At 35.9% G+C, this 16,442-nt stretch overlaps 1 protein-coding gene across 5 annotated transcripts in view; it reads right to left on the bottom strand.

Moving 5' to 3' along the window:
- The window catches only part of LOC131032149 (6,7-dimethyl-8-ribityllumazine synthase, chloroplastic), an 86,452-nt gene extending 72,448 nt beyond the window's left edge, over positions 1 to 14,004 (bottom strand). For 3 of the 5 annotated variants that reach the window (XM_057963080.2, XM_059219996.1, XM_059219997.1), the window contains exon 1: positions 13,696 to 13,919. In XM_057963080.2, the coding sequence (XP_057819063.2) occupies positions 13,696 to 13,825 (130 nt within the window). In that variant the 5' untranslated portion in view covers positions 13,826 to 13,919. The other 2 variants (XM_057963079.2, XM_057963078.2) reach the window with 2 other exon arrangements.
- Between the last annotated feature and the right edge of the window lie 2,438 nt (positions 14,005 to 16,442).

The raw sequence follows: 16,442 nt of genomic DNA, 5'->3' as shown, positions 1-16,442 counted from the left end.
GAGTGAGGTCCTGATCCTGAAATTTGGCTAAGTTTGGAATGTCCTGAAATTTGGCTAAGTCTGGAATGCCCTGATGCTGAAATTTGACTAAGTCTGGAAACTGAAAAACCTCAAAAAACTAGATTTTGCAATATAACTCCTGGAGGTCTGAAACCACTCTCAAACATCCTGAAAGTATATATGGAATATAACTTAAAGTATAAGAATGTTTCTTCTTTCTTATACTTAAATGTTATATTCCATAAAAATTATCCTAATAGAGAGTTCAAAAGTCAAATTTTGCTCCTGTCCTTCACTGAGGATCCAGAGCGAATTTCGCTCCTGTCCTTCTCCAAGGGACCAAGGCAAAGCGCTCCTGTCCCTCACCAAGGGACCAAGGCGAAAATACTTATTTGAGCCATTCCTGGCCTTGTTTGGTTAAATTGAGACATCAAAAGCATGGTGAAAGACAAAATGAGCATGATAGAGCATCCAGACTTGATCAAAAACAATGAAATGATGAAGTTTTTGCCTAGAAGGTCAAATTCGCTCCTGTCCCTCACTGAAGGACCAGAGCGCTTTTCTTTATATGCACAATTTTAGACCTTTTTTGGACATTAACTTTTATTCATAGCATGAAGTAAGATGATATCTTCCTTAGCCAAGACATTTTTTGATGAAAATTGTAACGATTTGGCCTAGAGAGCAAAATTCGCTCCTGTCCCTCACTGAAGGACTGGAGCTTGAATTCCAATTTCGCATTATCCTTGCAAGATTTAAGTGGTTTCGCGATTTGAGGAGGTCAAGGGAAGTATGTTTTGCCCGTTGAATATAACTTAAGAACGCCACAATGAAGAAAATCGGCCTAAGTAACAAGTTCGCTCCTGTCCCTCTCCAAGGGACCAAGGTGACTGGCTAGGGCGCTCCTGTCCCTCTCCAAGAGACCAGAGCGATTTTCCCTCAAGACAAGATTCGGGCAAGAGAAAAGCAAGTTTCGCGTTTGAGGTGGGTGGAGGAAGACACAATCGATCCGTTGAAGATAATTTTCGAAGCTAGCAAAGGACGAATTGGCTTGGAATTGCAAAAGTGCTCCCGTCCCTCACTGAAGGACCGGAGCTTGAATTTCAAATTTGCACTGTTCTTGCAGGATCAAGACAATTTTATGATTTGAAGAGACCAAGGAAAACATGATTTATCCATTGAATATAATTTGGAAGGCTAACAAAGGACGGATAAGCTTGGATTTGCAAAATAGCTCCTGTCCCTCTCCAAGGGACCAAGGCGAAAAACTTAATATCCAGTCCTTCCTCTCCAAATTTGGACGAATCCAAGCCAAGACACAAGGTCAAAATGATATTTAAAGTGCTTCAAGAGGGTACGAGATTGCAAAGACCACCAAATCGATGAAAATTGGCTACGACGCTCCTGTCCCTCTCCAAGGGACTAGAGCGAAATCTTCAAAACGCCTAAGTGCCTAACGATTGAAATACCATTTCTCATTTTCACGACTTGAGATAAAATGGAGAAAGCATGTTTTGTGCCTTAAAGGTAATTCAAGAACGATCAAGCAAGGACAAGGACGACCTTCTTCGCTCCAGCCTAGCATCGACAAGGACGACCTTCTTTGGACTAACATCATCAAGGGCGACTTCTCCAATCCAGTATTCCAAGGCGAGGTACATCAATCATCCTGCACATCAAGGACACAAGAAGTCAGAGCAAGGGTTCGTTGAAGAAGCAGATAGTTCCTGAAGAATTAATTAAAGCTAACTTCTCAACGTTACCAAATTGAGTATCAACCAAGTGTCAAATGAGGTGGCATCCTAGTCATCGCTCATCCAGTCAGATTGATCCACCTCAGCACGTCCAGATTCAATGTACCTAACTTATGGAAGGTGGCACAAACTCCGATGTACCTACCCCAGCTATCCATTGGTCGTTTTTTCCAGAGAGGACATGTGTCCAAGCAATACAATTTTATCATTGGTCAAGCATTAAATGTTATGTAATGGTTGTAACAAACCCTAATTAGGGTTTTCATTGTTGAATCTTGGCCATTGATCTCAAATCGATCTAAGCCATCGAATTGTATTATGGGCACTATATAAGCCCTGGCATTTCATTTTGTAAAGGCAGTTAGAAATAAGTTCGAAGTAGTTAGGAAGGAGTTGGAAAGCGGTTAGAAGACAAATAGAGAGTAGTTAGCTAGTTGATAGAATAGTAATTAGAGTAAAGTAGAGAGAGAAGGCAAAGATTGTTGCCAAGATGTTGTTGTAAAAGACTTGTAACTTCATTGAAGAAATGGTGAAATTTATGGGTCGATTCGACAATTTGCATGGTCTTTATACTTCTCATATTTGATTTCATGTTATTAGATGAGTGGAAGAAATATGCTTGATTGATGGTGAAATTCGCATATCCATACTACTAGCAGTTTGTTGATTGCAGACTTGCCTTGTGTAGTCAACTGGAATCGTTCAACTTAAGCTTAACTTCAATTGTCGCTTCTTTATTGATATGCATCAACCTGATGGTGTCTATGCCTGCAGTGATGATTTGAACATCATAAAGCTTCCCTTCGAAGATCGCACTAGCCTTGTGGAGATGGTCCTGCGATGTCAAAACAAGACCTAGTTAGAGTTTCATCAAAGATCAATCATTGCTCCTACATTCTTAGTATTAGGATTAGATCCTCTCTTCGCCCTCATCTTTTTTCCATTTTTTCAAATCTAAGGCAGTAAGATCCTATGTTCCAGCAATATTCAAAGGCAAATCAGAAGTTCAATCATCAAATGTAAGTCCCCTTGTGATTCCAGCAAATCACATCATACCACAGAGAGCTTATCCACACGTAGAGATCCTACATATAAGAACCTTGAAGTTTCTCCGATTGATCCTTTTCGCGATATCTTCAGCATTCGGAAACTTTATTCAAGAGAGGATAAGGTACCCTTGGGTATTTTATGATGAGATGCATTGCTTGAAGTACTTATCAAGGATGGAATAGGCAGCGCAGGGAAAAATCTTCTTTTGGGATGTCCCCAGGCCAGAAATAGAAGAAGGCAACTTCAGTGTCCCAGAAACTAAAGATCCACTTCTAAGCTTCATGTGGATGATCGAGAGTCAGCTCATTTTGGATGGTGAAATGCGTTTAGAAAACATATTGCTACCATTGTGGTGTAGAATTCACAACTCACCTCACTCCGAATTTACTTGCTCAGTATGTGAAATGGCTATCAATCAAGTCAGAAACCAGTTTGGAATGCCAACTTTGTCCGAGGAAGAATGCATTATGAACAAATCTTGGGGTGTACATCTCGCAGCCGAATTTAGGAGAACCTATGAACAAGACACTGCTCCAGCATCTGAATGTGAGAAGGATCAATTGTACGTTGACGATACAAGTGCACCTGATGGTCAATGTATTACAATGGATAGCCCGCCATGCCTTGCACCTGAAAAGGAACACCATGAAACAAAAGTTGAAGAATCAGTTGAGAATACTCAAACAGTAATAAGGGAAGATCTTGGAGTTGAACATGCATTAAAGGACGAACGAAGATCATTGTTTGCCTCCAAACTTGAAGTGGCGATTTGAAAGACAAGAACCAAGGACAAAAGATGAAATCGCTCCTGTCCCTCTCCAAGGGACCGGGGCGAAAATGCTTTAAAGTGCACTCATTTCAAAGATCGGATAAATTGAACTCGAAATTCTAAGTAAAAATGCCATCTTGGACGTCAAAAATGAGGTCTTGGACGTAAAAAACAAGAAGTGTGAGGTCCAAAAGGTATAGGCGCTCCTGTCCCTCTCCAAGGGACCAGAGCGATCTTGTTGATATCTATTATTTTCCCATGCTTGGACGCCAATATCTTTCAAATTGCAAATTCGATAAAACCTTGAAATATTTTGAAATTAAATTGACATTTAATGATGGCGCATGGCATTTAATAATTAATTTTGAGCCTTAAAATCGAATTTTTTTTAATTATAAAGGCATTTGAATTAATTATTAATTTAAAATCAAAAGAAAGAGCGCTTGGGGTATTATCTATTATTTTTTGCAAAGTCGGCCTCTTTCTTTTTATTAATTTTATCTATGCTGGGGCCTATTTCACCAAGTCGGCCCATGGAAATAAAATGGTGAGCACTCTATATATTTGAGGCATGTTTTCATTATTCAAATCATTCACTCATCATTTCAAGTGCGATTTGGAAGAGCAATTTGAGGAGCGAATTTCTACCAGGAGTGGAGACTAAGAAGGGCGAAATTCATATTGAAGGCTATGGGAGAGGCGAATTTCTTGCTACATTTGAAGGCGAATTTCCAGATCTTGAAGAAGCTAGCTAATGGAGGCGCAATTTGTTCAAGAGAAGGCTTTGATCTACACTTTGCCTAGCAAAATTCATCTATTTTTACATCATTTCTTAGAGTTAATTCTCAAGAAGAGGTATGGCAAAATCATCTTGACACCCTTATTCAAGGTTTGATTTTTTATTTTTATTTTTGACTTTTTTTTAGAAAAGTCCAAGTATTGCATGGTTAATTAGGAAATGATAACTCAAGATTTATCATGAAGTTTCCTAATTAAAATCTTGAATCTTCCTTTTAAAGTTTAATTTTTAGATTTCAAGATATATTACTAATTTTGAAATGTTGTGTAGGTATCAAGATGGCGACTCCAAAGCCCAACGGATCTACAAGTCGGCAGGTTCTCATCAAGGACGACTTTCTTCGATCCAACACCATCAGGACAAGGGCGACCTCCTCCAGTCTAGCATTCCAAGGCGAGGTACATCATCATCCTGCAAATCAAGGACACAAGAAGTCAGAGCAAGGGTTCATTGAAGAAGCAGATATTTCCAGATGAATTAATTAAAGCTAGCTTCTCTACAACATCAAGTTGAATATTTACCAAGTTACAAGTGTCAGACGAGGTGGCATCCTAGTCATCACTTCTCCAGTCAGTGTGGTTCACCTCAGCATTTCCAGATTCAATGTACCTAACTCATGGAAGGTGGCACAAACTCCGATGTACCTACCCTAGCTATCCATTGGTGGAATTTTCTAGAGAGGACATGTGTCCAAGCAATACAATTTTATCATTGGTCGAGCATTAAATGTTATGTAATGGTTGTAACAAACCCTAATTAGGGTTTTCATTATTGAATCTTGGCCATTGATCTCAAATTGATCTTAGCCATTGAATTGTATTGTGGGCACTATATAAGCCCTGGCATTTCATTTTGTAAAGGCAGGAGTTAGAGAGTTGGAAATAGTTGGAAGCAGTTAGTAGATAGAGAGTAGTAACGTAGTTAGAAGTTGATAGAATAGCAATTAGAGTAGAGTAGAGAGAGAAGGCAAAGATTGTTGCCAAGATGTTGTTGTAAAAGACTTGTAACTTCATTGAAGAAATGGTGAAATTTATGGGTCGATTCGACAATTTGCATGGTCTTTATACTTCTCATATTTGATTTCATGTTATTAGATGAGTGGAAGAAATGTGCTTGATTGATGGTGAAATTCGTATATCCATACTACTAGCAGTTTGTTGATTGCAGACTTGCCTTGTGTAGTCAACTGGAATCGTTCAGCTTAAGCTTAACTTCAATTGTCGCTTCTTCATTGATATGCATCAACCTGATGATGTCTATGCTTGCAGTGATGATTTGAACATCATAAAGCTTCCCTTCGAAGATCGCACTAGCCTTGTGGAGATGGTCTTGAGATGTCAAAACAAGACTTAGTTAGAATTTCATCAAAGATCAATCATCGCTCCTACATTCCTTAGTATTAGGATTAGATTCTTTCCTCGCCCTCATCCTTTTCCCTTTTTTCAAATCAAAGCTAGTAAGAGCCTGTGTTCCAGCAATATTCAAAACAGATCGGAAGTTCAATCATCAAATGTAAGTCCCCTTGTGATTCCAGCAAATCACATCATACCACAGAGAGCTTATCCACACGTAGAGACCCTACATACAAGAACCTTGAAGTCATCCTGATTGATCCTTTTCGCAACATCTTCAGCATTCAGAGGCTTTACTCAAGAGAGGATAAGGTACCCTTAGGTATTTTATTATGTGTTTGATAGTGTACAAAATACACGTCAACAGAATTGGCGCTAGATAAGAGCAAGTTACTTTGTAGCAAGATTGAGCTTTGAAGAAGGAATTTCAAACAATTGTTGTTTATGATGGCTTTGAGATCAATAAAATATTGAAGTTATGGTGTTTTATTGCCATTCTTGTGGTTATCTTCATGGTTGTTTACTTTCTTGAATCATTCTCAGTCAAGGTAGTATTTTAGTTTGAAGGACAAAGTGTTGGACTTGATCTTTGGTGAGATTCACTTTCCAAACCACCAGCTTCTTGCTGATTGTAGGAACGCCTTGCGTGGTCAACTGGAGAAACTTGAATCACCTAAACCTTCAATCGTCATTGAACTTTGGATATGTACCTTTGTGGTAGTGTCTATGATCCTTGATGAATTGAAAGATCATTTGTTACCTTAGAAGATCGCATCAATTTCAGTTGAGTTGTTATTTTATGGCAATATTGAAGTTGGTAGAATCTTACCAAGTCCTGTCCGCATTAAGTCATTCTTAGGATTAGATTAGAGTTTATCTCTTGCAAGCCCTACTCTTTTGATTTTTTTTTTGAGAATTTGTTAGTATAGGAAATTCTATTTCCGAACGTAAGGCCCCTTGATGAAACAGCAATCACAACGACCACTGGTGCTTATCCACACATAGAGACCCTACATAAAAGAACATTGGAGTCACCATGATTGATCCTTTCTTTGCGATATCTTCAGCAATCAGAGACTTTATTCAAGAGAGGATAAGGTACCTTTGGGTATTTTATTCTGTGTATGATTGTGTACAAAATACACGTCAACAGGTATGACTTATGTCATGTTTCACCTAGAGAAAGGTGGGGAGTGACAAGAGAAGCCCCAAGATGGGGTAAGGACCTGTGTTACTGAAACCTTGAGGGAGCCTGCTTGTAGATTGGTTTCCAAGCACCCTAGCATAGTAATTCCCCCATCCTCTATTAGGGTTAGGGAAGTAATAAGGATAAACCCTTAATATAATTGGTTATGGATTATATTATGAAGAATTAGTGATTCACTATTCTCAAACGCTTAATTTATGGCATATAATATTCAATGATGTATGTTAATTATTGTTAAACTGGCAGCCTCCTAGCAGGGGACATTACAATTGAATTGTACATGAGACCTCTATATAAGGCTTAGTCCTCTCATTTGTAAAGATTAATAGTGAATGGTTGATCGATAGTGAATCAATAGACAGTTAGTAGCAGTTAGCAGTAAGAATAGAATAAGAGGAAAGGAGATTGTTGCCAAAGCTTGATGGAATAAACATACTATGAAGATATGGTGGATTTCATGTGTTATTTCAACTTGTTGCGTGGTTTCTACTTCTCAAGTTTAAATTTCTTAATTAGTTGAGTGGAAGATTTTATTGTTGATCAATGGTGAAGCCTAATGTTCATACCCTTGGAATTTGTTGATTGCAAGTTGCAATGTATGGTTAGACTGAACTTATCTAAAAGCTTAACTTTAATTACTCTATGCTCATTGTTCATGATTTTGGTGTACATAAGTGAAATGAAAATCATTCGCTTATCCTTAGAAGATTACACCATCTTTGTGTAGTTGTTTCCTTGTGGCGAAGCAAAGCTTGGTTTGGTTTCATCGAATCAGCAATTATTTCTTACATTCTTAGGATTAGCATTGACTCCCTTAACCCTTTTCCTTTTATCTTTTATTTTCCAAGTGCATAAGTTAGATTCCACATTCCATCTGTGTTCATAAGCATAAGTCCCTTTGTAATTACCAGCAAGATCATATCAAAACACTGAGTCTATCCAAAGCTTTAAAGTCGATTGTTCACATTGTAAACCTTGGAATTGTCTCATTTGATCATATTCTTTAGCATATAAGGTTTCTTTGTTCAAAAGAGGATAGAATACAAAGTATTTTATTTCGAGGTTTCCTAAAAAACACATCAACAGACAGTTGTAAATTTGTGCAAATTGAGAGGGTTTCCTTGCACACCTACATGCAAGCTGATTTGTGTCATAGTGACATCATGAGACCCATTGGAGCCCATGGATATAGTCATGGTGCAAGTGTTTAGGGTACTTCATTGCATGAGTTGACCAGATGGGTACAATAGGAACCAGGTGTTAAGATCCAAGAGCAATTCTTGGCCTTAAAGAAGTTAACTTGCATGTCATGGGCAGAAGGGTTCATAGAGGGGGAGATTGTAGGTGTGAAAGTTGGATGGAGTAGATTTTATGATGATTCTTGGTTGGATTCGTTCCACTTGACAAATCTCAAAAGAGGTGGGGTTTGGATATTATGAGCAAAGTGGCACAATCACACTTGGTGATTCAATGATGGAGCTTCCTAATTTATCATTGCTTAAGGGCAAGCAATCTGGGGAAGGGAGAACTGTCATGTCCCACCTGTCCCACCTCCCTTGCCAACCTCAAATTTACAATTCAGAAAAAGAAAACAAAAAAGTCTTTTACAACATTCCCGCCATTTTGGCAAATTTAATTAGTAAAATAAATAAATAAAATAATAAAATAAAATGAAGCTACAGTTTAATTTAATTTCTAGTGCCAAATTTGGGCCCTATTGCCAACCTCTTCATGCAGATATAAGGTTATCCTGGACACCAGTTTGAGGCATAGAGGGAATTGATTTGGCTTTCTATTTTCTGATCTGCAAATCCAAGATGAAAACCCTAGATTTACAACCCTCTAAGGGAGGCCGAAGACCCTATCCTCAGTTCCCTGATTTATCCATTTCCATCATTGAAACTTGTTGATCTGAAGGTGAAATTGCTTTACTTTCAGGACAGTGCCAAGATCGGGAGCAGTTCATAGACTATCTGGGTAGGTTTCGAGGGTTTAAGGCAACTTACAGGCCCCATATGGTAAATCCAAGAAGAGTTGTTTTGAGTTTTAATCCCAACAGTATTCAAGAGGATTTCTATGGTGTCTGGAGAGGGAGAAGGGCAATCAAACCATCAACTAGGCAACATCCACACTGCAAGCCAGACTCAGGAGTCATTGGGCGCATCAACAGAGATCTGGGGGGCAGTGAAAGGGTCTAAGATATCATAGATCTGCTCACAATTTAACTGCATTCATTATCCAATCATCAATCTAACATTCCAGATCTGAAGTATGGTGTTTAGTTGGTATTTACCCCATGTAATTCTGAACTTTACATTTCCAGATCAATATATTTATATTTGCAAATGTTCCAGTGCTATGGATGAATAAATAAGCTGAGTTTCCTATAGTGTTAGTTCCATTTGGATTGCTTCCGTTCAAGGTTGTGATAAATAGCTGTATCTGTCTATATTTATACCTTTCAGTTTGCACAATTTAAATAAAAATCGGAAAGTAGCCAAAATTATAAAATGGGACGTCACATACATTATACCATATTCTTTTGATTGAATTGTGTTGCACTTCAATGGAGTCTGACACAATAATTAGATACATCAGATATAAATACAAGTTGCTCAAGTACCAATAGGCTTCTTATGGCTTCTAACATAAGTACCACTCACCATAAACTTAAAAAAGCGTGGATGTTGAAGCTTGGGTGGATATGGAATAGTAAAGACAAAAAACTCATCAATAATGTTAAAATTGAATCTTACACCCTTATAGAGTTCAACAAAATACGGAATTATTAATAAAGAGGAAGTAGAGATATTAAAAATACTATGTTAATCCTAGTTTGACTAATCAAAATTTATTTTTCAATATTGTCAGCTTGAAACATAAAATGAATAGTGTTAAAATAAGGACTAATGTTCACAAACTTCACAATAAAAATGGGCATTGGAAAAAGCCAAAACTCCTTGGAACATTCAAATTTGTAAAATTTGCAATAGTAATGATGTTGGGCACAAACAACATCTTCTTCTAACTGCCCTACCTATAACGTTGTAAGAAGAATATTCAAAGAACTTCAACATTCAGATAATATTCCAGAACTTTTAACTTACAAGAATCAAATTGCCTTAAGTACTTTCACTTCTAAGATGTTGAATTTTAGAAATAGTGCTGTAAGGAATTTTTGTCTTCTATGGAAATGAATGGCTACTAAATTATATCCCTCTCCTTTTACAGGGCATTCCCAACACATTGATGGCATGGAACAAGGAGATGTCGGTATGTGGCGACTAATCATGCTGCTAGGCTTAAATTTTGGTATGTAAATCAACCTTTGTAAACCACCAAAAAGGACTTGATAAATAAGTGGCTGTGTAATGAGAAAAATCATCAAATTGTAATTTGCTCTTCACTAGATAATAAAAAGAAAGTGGATGGCTGTTTTTTTGTGGATGTAGCCCATATTGGGTGAACCACATTAAATTTGTGTATTATTGTGAATTGTTATTTTTGCCTCTTTTATTCTGCATTATAATTAATATTGTTTATCTGCATAAACACTAATAGGAAAGATGTAAGGATTGTGACATTGAAACCAATCAAAATGATGACTCTTCTATCTATGACAAATTTCAGACATGAATGAGTGGAGCTTGGAGCGATGGCAATAAATGTATAAGATAACAACTTTAGTGATATTTGTACAGTGAAATCAAAAAACATGTTATATTATATTATGAAGATTCGTTTCAAAGGTCCTTCAGACAGATTTGATTTAAAGAACATTAAAATTCATCATTCTGCATGGGCTGACTCATCCTAATAATTTCTCAGCATATCTTTTTTTCCCTATATTTGAGGCGATAGTGAAGCATTCTCTCATGACACTGAAATTGCTCTTCACTACATTTCCATTTTTAAGACACAAAATCTGATCCCTAGTTACAATATTAAAATGCCTGAAATACAACCTAGAAGAAGACTTCAAACTTAACATAAGATATAGTGGTCAAAAAAAAATAAAAAATTGAACAAAAAAAAAATTTTAGTTGGGACGTGTTAATAACATGGTTAGCAAACAAAAGCAAAAATTGTGAGATCATAGCAAAGAGAAATCCATTGGCGAGAGGTAGGGAAATCATCATACACGATTAACAAGAGTCATACGAGGATATGTTTTATATTTGTGACTCGAAGGCATGGCTCCTATTGCAGATTCTGATTCTCGTTGGTTTTTCATTTAGTAAGTCAACAGATTAATAAGCTTTGAAAGATCAACAAATTTTTGAGAAAATAATTTTTCTCTATGTTTGCTGTTTACTGCCAATTATGTTTTCAGTTTTAAAAAAATCCTTCCTAATGTCAAAGGTTTGTGGCTACATTGCCAGCATTTGTATGGGCTTATTGTGGCTTTCAAATTAACTTGATATAAAATTCATTTGAGTATCCGGTCACTGGCAAGATTGCTTAGAGTGCTGAGATTGTTTCTCAATGGACCCTAGAAGGCTTGTCTAGAATACAGAAAATAATGCAGTTCTCTGAGGTTTTGTCCGCTGTTGATCTTTAGCAGATATGAGGAAGTAATGGATGTATTGAAATGTGTTATTTCAGTCCTAATGTTCCACTAGAAGATTCTGGCAGATGCTCTGTTGTGCTCTATGTGTGCAAGTTATATTCATTGTGTGCTGGCAATCACTTAATTTTAAAAATTATAAACTTTGTCCAGAATCGTAACATAACAATAGCTGTTCAAACTCGCTGTGAAGGATCTGCTATACTGCTTGCAGATAGGTCTCGAGTCATAGCAGTTCTGTTTTAATCCAGAGGCTTTATTCAGTTTTCTGTTCTTTAGTAGAGGTAAAAACAGTGAACCGACTTGAAATTTTGATGATGTTCAACATCATCCCTGGTTCAATGAAAGCATTAGAAAAGTTATGGTAAAGGTCTTTGCTTCAGTTTGACAAGGGTTTCTAGCACACAGATATAGATTGACTTTTTTTTTGCTGGCTCCGTGGATGTTTTCAGATAGGATATTGATTTTAATTTAACTTTCTTTCCCGCAGAGTCTTAATTTTCTCTAGAGATCATTTGTGAATCAGTTAGGAATACTATAGTTTCAATGTTCTTCTTCCGTCTGGAGGCTCTGCAATAATTTGCAAAAGAGATTGTAATGATTTTGCACCAAGGTAATTTACCAAGTAATGGATTGTAATATTCATAAGGCTCTTCGAAACGAAGATTGCTCAGATGCTTCTTTGAGCTTTGGGTTTTTCTGAGATGATTTCCTTTGGTATAAGTGGACATCAATGTATCATTCTACTGACTTTGAAATTAATCATCCACTTACTTTTTGAGCATTCTATAAGCCAACTTTGGGGAGTTTCATATAATCCCCAAAATCTCACTTGATTCATCCAGTTCATCTAAGAAGGAAGAATCCAATTGACAGGTTCAGTTAAAGAACTTTGATGAGATATGTTTTGACGATAAGAAACACTACTCCCATCATTTCTGGTATTGCTCATCCTGTCTAAGATATTGGTTTGTGAAAATGTTAGAACTGAAGACGGCCCAATAAAAAGGTGATACAGTTGTTTATGCCATGCAGATCTGATTGATTGGTTGATTATTTACACTGAATAAAACCCAAGATCTGTTCAACAAAACTCCTGTATATTTATCCTTTTACCATGGAGTTTTTGTTTTAACATTGGATTTTAAAAATGTCAAGACAGTAACCACACTAAACTAAGAAGCTCGTGACATGGCAGCTTGCTTCTAAATTCCTCAGATTCCTAACTCATTTGATGCAGACCAACAAGTCCCAGCAATAATCCGTAACAAAACAGTGGATAGTAATAAGTGGGGGCATTCATAAGAACATGCCCAGATTTGAATATTCCCACCACAATAAGGTGGTCTGTAACTCCACACATGTCATGAGTTTGTAGTCTAGAAATAGTAAACTGCACTGGAGTTTAACCCATGTTTACAAATATTGAGAGTGTGCTTCAAGTTATCCCGCAGCGTCACCCAATATTTACTAAGCAAAAATTGTGTGGATAGTGCTACGCCTTTTCATTCAGAAATATTTATAATTCTTTATTTAGGATTGATTTTAATCTTCCTCTTTGTAATTCATTTTTGAGATATAAAACAAAGACATCATTAGAATTAAAATGAGCAGAAAAAGCAAAAAAAAATCTTAGGGCACTTATGAGTTCTTACAACACTCCAGCTCTTGCCCATTGAAGATCACTAGAGTCGGGATTCTTGGTAAGCGGGATCCAAAAATTCCGTGAGAGAAATTTAACTTAGCATGGTTTGGATTAATGGTGACAGTATTTAGTAATGAACTCTTAATCCCCATTAGCTTCAGTCTCCTGAAGAATGGAAGCCTTTGCAACAGCAAAAAGGCAATCATTGAAAGCCTACATACCAATGCACAAGGCAGAAGATAATAAAAATAAAACCCTAATATCAAATTCACATGCAAGCCCAGCAATCTAGATTTGGTTACAGAAATATATAAGGCCATTGCTGTCTTATGTTCTAGCGGATTTAAGATTTAAGTTAGTCAAACTACTTTCTGTCCTCCTCGGTTCTCTACGATTGAACTCGTGGGTTTTATAGAAATCGATTCGATATAATTCATACTAAAACAAGGAAGCCCAATGTGATTGTACTGCAAAAGATAACTAAAGCTGCATTTAGCAGACAACACGGAATGAGAAGTAAAGAAAATGAAAATATATTAGTTATGCGCCCACCTTGAATCTTAGAAGAATTGAATCTTTTCAAAGAATGCCTAGCAAAGATCCCGGTGGATAACATCTTAGATCCTTTTGCTGTGGAAATACATGACAAGGATGCCTGCCCGCATGCTACCGATGCTGCCATCGCCTTGTTTCAAGAAATCCTTCAAACATATAAATGAACAAATGTATTAACAAACCAGTGGTATCAACGGTCTTCGGATCAATGATTCAATCTCACGCACCTAAAGAAGTATTAAGTAGCGACTGCACTTACTGTGCAACGGGCACGCCCATAGGTGTAGGCAATGACCGAATTATGTAAAAAATAGTATATATATATATTTTTTTTTTTAATTTATATAAAAAAATGTCACGAATCTTTTACATGCAGTTTTTTTATTTTCTAAATTAGAAAAAAAAAAAAATGAAAAAGGTAACCGTAAACCTTAGTTACAACTATCTCCATGCAAGACTACCTATTTCCATGTCATCATATACCATGCATTCACATTTATTTATAAATTCATTATGTTGTCAAGAAAAATTAACAAGTATTAATTATTTTTCAACTCTTTATAATAAAGCTTAGCAATTGAATCTAATAAAACCTTGGTTTTAGATGAATATTTTGTATTCTTATAACAATGTACTTCACCTTTTATTCATCGTTATAGGTTTCTTCTATCACTTTAAATATAAATATGAATTTATTGAAAGGTACTTTTCATATAATCTCTCCAAACTTGACAGTGTCTTGTTGTTCATGCTTCAATATGTTTGTTTATTTTATTGTAACCCCCATAATTTTTGGATTCTTCAATTTAAATAGTAACCCAAGTCAAAGTAATATAATCTTGCACTTGTTATTGAAGTAGATATATATAATCACATTCAAATAAACTCTTATCACATCTTTAACAATATCACTTACCTTCTCCATTATTGTTCGCCTTCTTTTTACATTGCCTACCTTCAATCTTTAAGAGGCAAGTGGTGTAACAAAAATTGTCCACCTTTATGATATATTAGGTAGTTTCTATCACAATCTAATCATCTTTATCGTATCTACCAAGTCTCTCGTCCTTAATTAATGCTACAGTATTTAATAATTCAACTCATTTTACAAATGGGATTTCTTTTGTAATAAAATCAGAAGCAAGATTCTTCCATTTTTGTATCAAACCAACATCTCAATCAATGTGACTCTAAAAGATCTGGATTTATAAGAAGCTAGCATGTGGTGATTATTCCAACAGATTTTCTAATGAAATGACTAACTCATCTAGCCTTTATAGCAAGAATGGAAAAAGTGTTTGAATCACACATTTCTTGGAGTTGTTGGCCTTCCTTATTACAAAAACCACCCCACATTATCAACTCCACTCTACAACATGTAAAAGCAAGAAAATGACTTCACTTCCCATGGAAGTTTTGGACTTAGTCAAAGATGCAAAAATGAGTCAAACAAAACGAGACCCCTTTGTTTTTAAAATGGGATCCCATTACGTTTCAAGATCCCAAGCCTTAATTGGGAACAACATCTCATTGAGCAACATGATCTTGAGCCTAAATCCACGAAATGGTATCCCTTTTATTACTAAATGGGATCCCATTTCGTTAATGTATTTTTATTTTTTTTAAATGATTGAGTTTTTTTTTTTACAATAGTGACCAGCACAAAAACGAGAACATGATCTACTCCAACAAGTTTCAACCAATAAACCTCTGCCTCCCACCATGTTAGTACAAAGCTTCCATTTTTTATATTTTCGATGTTTTTTTTGTTTTAATTGAAAAGTGAAGAATTTTAATTTACTTTTTTAAAATCTTTTGATTTTAGGGTTCAAAATTAGCTAGCAAATTCTTTCTTCTAAAATTTTCAACTTAACAAATTGGTCCTATTCCAAACTAGTGTACTTTAAGAAAGGTAGTAATGATATTTCAAACCTGGCCTCCGAAAATAAACTATTAGCTTTCCAATGATGAATTATAAGGATTATTAATTGATAGATAATTACCAATAACAAAGGATAAGATTATATATAACAATTATGTTTCATTTTTAGAATTATTGCAATTGTAAGATACTGTGAACTTATACTTTTGGATGCTAATCTCCTAAACAAAAAAATTTAATACTAAATATCCAAAAGATATTTAATACACATATATTTCATTCCCTAGTCTCGTTATTATGAATTCAATACTTTTACCAAAAAATAAAACATTTTTCTATAATCTAGATAAAATCACTATCTAATCATTATAATCAATGATAAAAAAAATTGCTTACATATATTCGTAATTTTTCTCAATTCATTTTTTTACAGTCACACCAAACACAAGTATGATAAAAATTTAGCCCTCCTTATAATATACTACCTCAAACAATGACAAACTCTTGGTCACAAGGCCTAAGACAATTTCTCTCATAACTAAATAGAACAATAGACCATAATTAACATATTACTCAAATATAATTAGCTGATAAGCTATTATAACATGGGCTCTGCCCACCGAATTTGTCTCACGCTTGGTTGGAATAGTTTTGGATGCGGTCGTCGGCTCCGTTAAACGTGTTCTGCGATTTTGTTTATTAAACTCTCGCGACGGCCGCTACACTCCAGGGTAAACGTTAAAGAAAGATGACTGGGTTGACACTTACAAACATATTTAATTGGGTGGGGACCAGAAAAATTTAATGTTAAGAGAAATTTCTATAAACAATCTAGTTGCACAACTTTGACTCCGCCTAGGTG

This window comes from Cryptomeria japonica, chromosome 4 (genome assembly GCF_030272615.1).
Source record: "Cryptomeria japonica chromosome 4, Sugi_1.0, whole genome shotgun sequence".
Lineage (NCBI taxonomy): Eukaryota > Viridiplantae > Streptophyta > Pinopsida > Cupressales > Cupressaceae > Cryptomeria > Cryptomeria japonica.
This window is presented reverse-complemented; position numbering and strand designations above follow the sequence as displayed.